General features: G+C 54.7%; 4 protein-coding genes across 4 annotated transcripts; 1 reads left to right on the top strand and 3 right to left on the bottom strand.

The window, feature by feature from the left end:
- Positions 1-24: 24 nt before the first annotated feature.
- Positions 25-6,148, top strand: vir (VIR_N domain-containing protein). Its single transcript, XM_001360556.4, has 6 exons — positions 25-201; positions 265-959; positions 1,020-3,853; positions 3,912-4,608; positions 4,667-5,746; positions 5,813-6,148. Exons 1-6 carry the CDS (start codon positions 136-138, stop codon positions 5,988-5,990), a joined length of 5,550 nt encoding a protein of 1,849 aa, XP_001360593.2. The 5' UTR covers positions 25-135; the 3' UTR covers positions 5,991-6,148.
- On the bottom strand, positions 6,016-7,089 carry Mthfs (methenyltetrahydrofolate synthetase). The gene is made up of 3 exons (XM_001360555.4): positions 6,789-7,089; positions 6,451-6,706; positions 6,016-6,388 (listed from the first exon to the last, which is right to left on the bottom strand). The coding sequence occupies exons 1-3, from the start codon at positions 6,990-6,992 to the stop codon at positions 6,156-6,158; spliced, it is 693 nt and encodes a 230-aa protein (XP_001360592.4). The 5' UTR covers positions 6,993-7,089; the 3' UTR covers positions 6,016-6,155.
- A 79-nt stretch (positions 7,090-7,168) lies between these two features.
- LOC26534038 (ATPase inhibitor A, mitochondrial) lies at positions 7,169-7,763 on the bottom strand. Its single transcript, XM_015184020.2, has 3 exons — positions 7,601-7,763; positions 7,363-7,501; positions 7,169-7,306 (listed from the first exon to the last, which is right to left on the bottom strand). Exons 1-3 carry the CDS (start codon positions 7,648-7,650, stop codon positions 7,238-7,240), a joined length of 258 nt encoding a protein of 85 aa, XP_015039506.1. The 5' UTR covers positions 7,651-7,763; the 3' UTR covers positions 7,169-7,237.
- A 73-nt stretch (positions 7,764-7,836) lies between these two features.
- Positions 7,837-8,624, bottom strand: LOC4803953 (uncharacterized). Its single transcript, XM_001360554.4, has 3 exons — positions 8,489-8,624; positions 8,141-8,423; positions 7,837-8,077 (listed from the first exon to the last, which is right to left on the bottom strand). Exons 1-3 carry the CDS (start codon positions 8,530-8,532, stop codon positions 7,955-7,957), a joined length of 450 nt encoding a protein of 149 aa, XP_001360591.3. The 5' UTR covers positions 8,533-8,624; the 3' UTR covers positions 7,837-7,954.
- Between the last annotated feature and the right edge of the window lie 6 nt (positions 8,625-8,630).

Below are 8,630 nucleotides of genomic sequence, written 5' to 3'. Positions count from 1 at the left end.
CAGCTTAGAAAATACCAAAATATACTCTCTCATGTGTGTGTGTGATTATGTGTAAGTGGTCACACTCTTGACGCCAGTTTTCGGAAAATAAATTTAAGAAACTTATTTAAAATTGGACCGAACCGAGACTGCAACATGACCGAAGTCGACGATGGAGCCGAGCTGTTGTTCTTCGACACCTTCTCCCACGAAGATATCACCGTGAGTAGCGCAACGGTGTTCAGCATACACGGCTTTTGTTTCACACGTCGTACTTTGCTTTAGGACATAAACCTGGATCTGGTGCAGTTCCCGAAGCCGGTTTTCATCACGCAAGTGAGAATTATTCCGCTGGGTGCGCGGGTGCAGGCCGACTTTCCGGGCGGAGTGCGTCTGGGCGCCACGAACCCTTCCAAATTCGATCTGGAGTTCTTTGTGAACGACCTGGGCATGCCAGGTGCCTCGGCGTTTGAGAACCTGGGCTTGCTGCGTTACAACCAGAACGATTGCATCCACCTGGACTGCTCGCGAGAGAAGATCCCCACCGATGGTCTCGTGCTGCGCGGGTGGTACAGCACCATCACCTTGGCCGTTTATGGCATCCTGACCAACTCGGTGACGCAACCCATAGCCAGTCCAACGCTGCCCTGCGAGCCTGCGGGTCCGGAGATGTGCAATCTCAGTACTGAGGCACATAATGTCCTGCTGCAGGAGGAGGTGCTGAAGGATGACTGGGCGGAGCCGATTCCCACAGAGCTGCTGGTGCCGCACAAGGCCGTTGTTGTCAGCGATTACGAGCACGATGACATTGAGTACGGGCTGTCGCGCGAACATCAGCATTACCATCAGCATGTCGACGAGGAGCAGCGAGAGATGCGTCGCCTGCGGCGCTCCACCCATTCCACGGACCGCTCGCCTCCACCGCCACCCATGCGGACGCACACGCACTCGGAGAGTAACGAAAGGGAGTACATCAGATGGTATGCTCTGACGCTGTTCACTCCTGAAAAAAGATTAACAGTCTTTGATTTTGATTTCAGTTCGCGCGACAAGGGATCGAGAGATTGGTCGCGTTCACCGGAGTATTCCAGCCATCGGTCTCGTCGCAAGCGCTCCGATCGTTCTCGATCGGATGCAGATGAGCACAAGTGGCCCCGAACTCCGCCAGCATCGATAGACTCGCCCATCAGACCGCGCTCGCCCGATGCCATGGACTACGATGATGACGACTCGCGATCCCACTACAAAATGCAGGCCTCGCGTGGCTATCGACACTCGTCGGAGTCCCTGCACCGCGACCGCGATGACGAAGATCGCTCTGGCACGCCCCAGGAACAATTCGAGCCCATTCTCAGCGACGACGAGATCATTGGCGATGACGAAGAGGACGAGGCCGAGGACGTGGCTGCAGCGGCCGAATACGAGCGTGAGCTGGAGTTTGCCGCCGCCGTTGCCCCGCCAGCCATCGACGCCTTCGAGCCGTGGCAGAGGCCGTTGCTGGTCTACGAAGGCGACCTGGCGGCTCACCTTAACAAGGAGTTGGAAACGCTGCGGCTGCTCTTCAAGAAGCTGTCGCTGCAGACACGCTGCGAGAGCGTCACCGCCTTCAGCGACGAGCACGGGCTAAGTGCGGACGAGCGGGAACAGTTTGTCTACTTGGGCGAGCAGCTGAACAACCAGCTGGGATACCTCTCGCAGCACTACAAGCGGCGCAACTTTGTCCTGCAGCAGTTCTTCAGCCACGACGATGCTCATCTGCGCCAGGCGGCGAATGTCCTGCAGGTTGCTCTGAGCTTCCAGGCGGCCTGCATGCAGCCGCAGCCGGCGTTCAAGATCCGCCACATCAAGCTGGGGGCCCGCATGGCCGAGCTACTGGGCAGCAATGAGCAACTGTTTGGACACCTGCTTCAGGAGCAAGACTTCGATCTGTTCGAGGCCGTGCTCAGCCTCTACAAGGAGCCCTACATGGCCTTATCCATTAAGCTTCAGCTGCTCAAGGCGGTCTATGCCATGCTGGACACTAGGCTGGGAGTCCAGAATTTCCTCTCGCCCAAGACGAACGGTTATCAGATGGTTATGGACTTCCTGAAGACGGCGAAGCTGACCAGAACCAAATACGCCCTGCAGGCCATTATCAAGAAGCTGCATTTGTACGAGGCCTTGGCCAGTGTCCAGCAATGCTGCCGCCAGATCTTTCTCGATACGGATGCAAGTGTGCCTGAGGCGACGCCAGATCCCAATCGCTTGGACGTCTGCCAGAAGATCGAGTTTGCCTTCCAGATGCTCATGGACGCCCTGACCGACAGCCAATTGAGTTACCAGCAGCCGCGTCGCTTCCTGCCTGTTTCCAAGAAGTTCGAGGTTCTCACTGATCCCACGGCCCAGCGGAGCTTTGGCAACGCCCTGCAGTCATATTTTGTCCAGCACTCGCTCGCCGAGGCCCTGCTGGTTATCCTGAGCAATCCCAAGGAGGTGCCGGCCTCCACGTTCCTCTGCACACTGGACCTGATGCACACCCTCCTCCGGTCCCATGTGGGCATCGATTATTTTGTGGACGATGCCTTTCCCGTGACCCAAATGATTGTGTCCATACTGCTGGGCCTGGAGGAGGTGCCCAGCCAGCCTAGGGTAGTGGAGGCAAAGCCAGAGGGAAAGGAGGATAAGCCAATGGACGACAGTGTGGAGCAGAAGCCGGATGAGGCGAAAGCGGGTGGCATCCGCGCCGCGGAGGAGCCAAAGATGGCGCCCCCGCAAGTTGTACGGAAACCCATTCTTCGACCCGTGCTGCCCCGCCTGGCCCGCCTGGGCATCGAGTTGTCCTACAAGGTGCAGACTCGTTACCATCTGGATGCCATCACATTTACAGCCGCCTGCCCCGAGTACGACACCATTAAGATAGCCACGCACATGCACTCGATCTACTCGCAGACCTGCGATCCCTCCGGGCGCCAGCACACCATCGAGGTGCTGGGTCTGAACAACAACCTGAAGATCTTCATGGATCTGATCAAGAAGGAGCAGCGGCTGCAGACCCAGCGCCAGCTGCTGAGCTCCCCTGGCACCAAGTACAAGAGCCCGGTGCTGAGCTATGCGGTGGACATGGTGGATGCCTGTGTGCGCTACTGCGAGCAGCTGGACTACCTCATCGAGCACGGCGGCGTCATACTGGAGCTGGCCAAGAACCACGAGACCTTCGAGCCCTCTGTGTCGGCGGTGCTGCAGGAGATGTATGTGTACATGAAGCCCCTGGAGGCGATCAATGTGTTCGTCTACGACGACATTATGCCGCTGGTGGAGGTGATTGGTCGCTCCCTCGACTATCTGACCACGTTCCCCGGCGACCTGATTATGGCCCTGCGCATCCTCCGTTTTCTGGCCATCAGCAAGCCCCGGCAGAAGTCCCACGGCACCGAAGAGCTGAAGCATCGGTTTGTGGCCCTGCAGCTGTATGCGGCGGATGGGGTCCAGCTGCTGCTGCAGATCATGGAGCGCCTATGCACGCACTTTGAGCAGCCCGGCATTCATGCCCCCGCCCTGATGACCATCCAGGGCGTACACTGCTGCCAGATCATGCTGCCTACGCTGCAGATCCTTCGTGAACTGCTCTCGTACGCAATACTGTGCCGCGACGGCACCTACAAGGATCTGACGGCCATCGATCACCTGGTGAAGGTCTACTATCTGCTCTACTACTACCCCTCCCGCTGCCAGGCCGGCGCAGAGGTGGAGCAGTGCAAGCTGGAGGTGGTCAAAAGCCTTTTGGCCTACACCCAGCCGCACGAGCAGGATGCAGAGTCGCTGCACAAGTCCCTCTGGACGCTGATGGTGCGAGAGGTGCTGAAGAACATCGATGGACCCGCGCACTTTATACCAGGTGAGTGTTTGCCCCGAGAGATTCATCCAGTGTTCATCCACGCCTCCCTTAAAAACAGGACTCAAGCTGCTGGCCGAACTGCTGCCGCTCCCGCTGCCCATGCCCCAGCCGCTCTGCGACCAATTGAAGCAACAGCACAAGCAGCGGCTGATCATCGAGCGGAAGCTGTGGTCCGCCCACCTGCATCCGCAGAGCGGACAGATCGCCAAGCTGGTCGAGGCCCTGGCTCCCTCCAGCTTCCCGCAGCTGGCGGAGCTTCTGCAGCGCGTCTGCATGCAGCTCTCGGATCTGGCCCCCAACATGACCCTCCTTATAGCCAAGACCATCACGGAGCTGCTATGCACCGAGTACCAGACCTCCAACTGCATTCCCACCACCAATCTGGAGCGGCTCCTGCGTTTCTCCACGCGCCTGTGCGCCTTTGCGCCGCTAAAGAGCTCCATGCTCTCGATTCTGTCCGGCAAATTCTGGGAGCTGTTCCAATCGCTGCTGGCCCTCAATGAGTTCAACGAGGTGGTGACCAACTGCCAAGAGGCGGTGCACCGCATCCTCGACAGCTTCTTGGACTCGGGCATATCCCTGATCTCCCACAAATCGACGGCTCAACCTGCTCTGAATCTCTCAGCCGCCCTGCCGCCCAAGGAACTCATACCACGGATCATCGATGCGGTATTCAGTAATCTAACCAGCGTCGAGGTCACCCATGGCATATCCATACTGGCCGTGCGCAATCTGGTGATCCTCACGGAACACGAGTGAGTATTTTGCCAGGCCTCCAATGATCTGTGATATCTAATATCTATCTCTCTGTAGCTTCACCTTTTACCACTTGGCCCAGCTGCTGAAGCAGAAACTCACCGAATTCCAGGCCTGGATGGAGCGCGTCATCCTGCACAACGAGACGGTGGAGTACCATGCCAACATCGAGTCGCTGATCCTGCTGCTCCGTTCGCTCACGCAAATCGAACCGCCGCCGCCGATGTGCGCGATGCCGAATCGCACCCTCAAGCTGGGGGCCATGGAGCTTGCGCAATTGGTGGAGTTTCAGGACATTGACATGGCCAGGCCGCCGGTGCTGGCACGCATCCTGCGGGTGCTGGAAAAGTACAAACTGTTGGCCAATGAGGCTGCCCTTTGCGACCTCAAGCAACTGATTGTCCTGCATGCGTCCAGGCAGGAGGCAATGGGCAGTGCCAGCATGGAAACGCCCGCCGTGGAAACCGAAAATGATGGGGCCAACCCTGCCGCCAGCTGTAGCACCAGTTCCAGTGGCGGATCCCTTAACGTGGAACCTTTTCTGCCCCAGGCCGAAGGCATTGTCACCCAGTACGACGCACGGCCGATCTTCACCCGCTACTGCGCCACTGCCGAGAATCCGCAGCTTACGGCTCGCTACTGGCTGGAGCCGCTGCCCATCGAGTTGATCGAGGATATGAACGAGCCGCTCTACGAGCGCATAGCCTGCGACCTCACCGACCTAGCCAATGTCTGCCTCAATCCGGACTTGGCCACCTCCGGCGAGTCGAAGCGCACGCTGAATCTTTCCGGCTCGCCACAGTCCAACCGCGAGATGACGCCGACAGCGCCCTGCTTCCGTACACGGCGTGTGGAGGTGGAGCCCGCCACCGGGCGGCCAGAGAAGAAGATGTTCCTCTCATCGGTGCGTGGACGAGGCTTTGCCCGGCCGCCGCCATCGCGTGGCGATCTCTTTCGTTCGCGTCCGCCCAATACCTCGCGCCCGCCGTCGCTGCATGTCGATGACTTCCTGGCCTTGGAGACCTGTGGCGCTCAGCCCACTGGTCCAACGGGCTACAACAAGATACCCTCTATGCTGCGGGGCTCTCGAGTGGGTCGCAATCGGGGATCACGCATCTCGGCAGCGGCTGCCTTTAGGTAGGGATAAGACTTCCTTTTACTCTCTCAACTCTCCGTTAATTATCCGTCTTTTTTCTTTGACAGACAAAAAAAAATGATGCGCATAGGCTCGCCCTCCAGCTGGACAGAGTCTGGTAGCGGCTCGTATCGTTCCACCTCAGAATCGCACTTTGGCGGCAGCGACTCCCATTACTCCTCGCCCCACTACAGTGGCAGATCGCGTGGGCGTGGTCTGCGCTCGCGCCCGCCCTACCTACGATAGAGATCGGTCATTCGATTGCCTGCAATACATTATTAAGCTTCATTCTATTTTCCATTACTTTAAAGAGAGATCGCCCGGAAGATGGGGAAATGTCAGTTTATCTTGATTATACAATTCGCTGAAAAGCTCGAATCTATACAAATATAGGATCGAAAGGATCTGGGATTACTTTTCTGTTATGACACTATGCAAACGCACGTCATGGTTGTCCATCGGTAGATCCTCCTGGCTCACAATCTGTTCGTTGAGGGCTAGGGCCATAAAGGAGATCTTCTTGTGGGGATATTTTTCAGAGTGCTGGCGCAGGAATTTGTCATAATAGCCCATGCCATGGCCCATGCGAGCACCGCAGCGGGTGAATGCCACACCGGGCACAATAAACAGATCAATGCCGTGACCTGCAGGCGAATCAGAGATTGTGCTAGAAGCTCTAAACACTCTAAATGATATTGAAACCCACCATTGGTCATGGCATCTTCGCGGGTCTCCTTGAAGTCGGGCTGCTTGATGTTCCATTTGGTCAGGGGCAGGCTCTCGTACTCCTCCATGCCACGTAGACGCACCATTTTCATGCTGACCCCCTCGTAGCTGGGCACAAACACCATCTTCTCCAGGCGAAACATCTCGCAGAGCAACTCTGTGGTGTCCACCTCGCCGCTGGTGCTCAGGTAGATGCTCACACGTTGCGCCTGACGGAAGGCCTCGCTTTGGAGCACCTAAAGCCAAACAATAAGATGTCGGCAGTCAGCAGTCAGCTTATCCAGCGTTATCATAGGCCTGGCCTGATCATTACATTACCTTTGCGGTGACCGCGTGCGATTGCCGCTTTATAGCCTCCGGCTCCAAGCACTTGAGCGCATCCTTCATGCTCTTCCTCAGGGCCACTTTCAGGCCATTTTGTATAGTCGACGCCATCCGCGCTTTGTCTTTGTCCGATGCGATGCTCACACACTCGTCTAAACCGGTGAAAACTGTCTGCAGCTGCCGCCTAGAAGCGGACATCTGTAGGTCTCCGGGTGTCTTATCAGCGCTCGCTTATCAGTCGCTCGTTTTTCTCCCCACTGCGATCCGTAAACAAATGGCAGGGCGATCCAGAGTGGGTCCACCGCGAGCGAACCTTAGATTGAACCAGAATCGAACAGCTGATTCAATCAAGTAAAAAGTGCTGAAACCACTTTAAACATACATAGTATATATTTTTAACAAATATTTTCAATAAATATAAATCAGTTGGTTGATTAAATTGCTCATTTCTTGGCCGGCTCTGGAGTCTTGACTTCCGTCTTGGTCTTTAGGTTCTTAAGCTGCTCTTTTTGCTGCAAAGGAGAGTCTATTAGAATCGGCATCCACTCGATTCAGCCTCACCACCGACCTGCTTGTGGAAGAACTCCTCTTCGCGGGCAGCCTCCATTTTGCCAAAAGATCCGCCAGCTTCGCGGATAGAGCCCCCGCCGCCACCGCCCTTGCCGGCACCACTGCCGAGTTCACCGATCTGTGACATTTTCAAATGCCTGCAGATTGAAAATAGTTCAAATATATGTATGTATGTACGATACGATACGATACTATTTTCTTATGCAATTTCTAGAAGATGTTCATGGAACACTTACTGTATTTGCTTTGGGTATAGGCGCTGACTGAGACGTCGCAGTGTAAACATGTTTCTCTTATATACCAGTCAAATCAATTATATAGTATAGTTATAAGTTATATATAGCGTGTGATTTATGCAAACGATTGCGACGATTTGTGAAACTTGCGCGCGCCACAGCTGTGTCTGTTATCGATAAGTATTTTCATCGTTGCGGACCTGCCAACCTGTTTCCCAAAAAATACACCTATCGAGTATCAATTTTAAATATAAAGAACTAACAATTTTATTTGAGCACAGAACTTTCAAACAACGGTAAAGAAAGCTTTGCTCACCCTACCCAAACAATGAAATTATAAACAAAAACGGATTTCTATTCAATTGATGCCTGTACGGCGGCAACTTTCTCTTGCTGCCCAGCATCAGCATCGTCCTCGATAGTGGACTTCCCCTCTTCCTTGTTACGTCCTTGCAGTATTTTGAAGTTATCAGCAGTCTGTGGCGGATTCAGTTGAAACTAAGACAGCGAAATCAATGTATATGCTATGACTGCACCCACCTCGGACATGAAAAATGCCTCTTCGCGTACGTTCTTGTGCTTGTTCATCAATGCGGTGTTGTAAAGAGCGTCATTGGCTATGGCCTTGTGGTACTCATCCCAGTTGGGCAAAAACTCGGCGATAGCCTTCTTTCCGCGCATTTTCCCAATCAGATTCAGATTGACTGTGGTGAAGTACTCCTCCTCCTTGAGGCCGCCCTGCAATTTGCCCAGGCCCCCGCCCCACATGTAGAGATTCGGGGACTTCGTATCACTGTAGTTCTTCTGGTATATTGGTCGAAGTCTGCAGGTTTCTCGTTGCGTACACTGTGTAATTCTAATGAACAAAACATGGGTCTCTCTACTTACGCGCTCAGGCTCAGTCTACGTTGCAGGAGTCCGGCTGCAAACATTTTGAATTCGAGAAATGAAACGTTTTGTTCAGAAAAAGAAATATATAAGAACTGATTCAGACAAAAGTCTGAAATTCTACGCTCAAACTTAGACAGTT

The sequence above is a fragment of the Drosophila pseudoobscura genome, chromosome 3 (genome assembly GCF_009870125.1).
Source record: "Drosophila pseudoobscura strain MV-25-SWS-2005 chromosome 3, UCI_Dpse_MV25, whole genome shotgun sequence".
Classification (NCBI taxonomy): Eukaryota; Metazoa; Arthropoda; class Insecta; order Diptera; family Drosophilidae; genus Drosophila; species Drosophila pseudoobscura.
This window is presented reverse-complemented; position numbering and strand designations above follow the sequence as displayed.

Excerpts from the sequence above, each read along its gene's own strand:
- Mthfs (XM_001360555.4), bottom strand. The coding sequence starts at position 6,992 with ATGTCCGCTTCTAGGCGGCAGCTGCAGACAGTTTTCACCGGTTTAGAC. Across the intron at positions 6,707-6,788 it reads CGCACGCGGTCACCGCAAAG|GTGCTCCAAAGCGAGGCCTT; the intron begins GTAATGTAATGA and ends GTTTGGCTTTAG. Across the intron at positions 6,389-6,450 it reads CGAAGATGCCATGACCAATG|GTCACGGCATTGATCTGTTT; the intron begins GTGGGTTTCAAT and ends ATTCGCCTGCAG.
- LOC26534038 (XM_015184020.2), bottom strand. The coding sequence starts at position 7,650 with ATGTTTACACTGCGACGTCTCAGTCAGCGCCTATACCCAAAGCAAATA. Across the intron at positions 7,502-7,600 it reads CTATACCCAAAGCAAATACA|GCATTTGAAAATGTCACAGA; the intron begins GTAAGTGTTCCA and ends TTCAATCTGCAG. Across the intron at positions 7,307-7,362 it reads AGGAGTTCTTCCACAAGCAG|CAAAAAGAGCAGCTTAAGAA; the intron begins GTCGGTGGTGAG and ends TCTCCTTTGCAG.
- vir (XM_001360556.4), top strand. The coding sequence starts at position 136 with ATGACCGAAGTCGACGATGGAGCCGAGCTGTTGTTCTTCGACACCTTC. Across the intron at positions 202-264 it reads TCTCCCACGAAGATATCACC|GACATAAACCTGGATCTGGT; the intron begins GTGAGTAGCGCA and ends ACTTTGCTTTAG. Across the intron at positions 4,609-4,666 it reads GTGATCCTCACGGAACACGA|CTTCACCTTTTACCACTTGG; the intron begins GTGAGTATTTTG and ends ATCTCTCTGTAG.
- LOC4803953 (XM_001360554.4), bottom strand. The coding sequence starts at position 8,532 with ATGTTTGCAGCCGGACTCCTGCAACGTAGACTGAGCCTGAGCGC. Across the intron at positions 8,424-8,488 it reads CGTAGACTGAGCCTGAGCGC|ACTTCGACCAATATACCAGA; the intron begins GTAAGTAGAGAG and ends AGAAACCTGCAG. Across the intron at positions 8,078-8,140 it reads AGGCATTTTTCATGTCCGAG|ACTGCTGATAACTTCAAAAT; the intron begins GTGGGTGCAGTC and ends AATCCGCCACAG.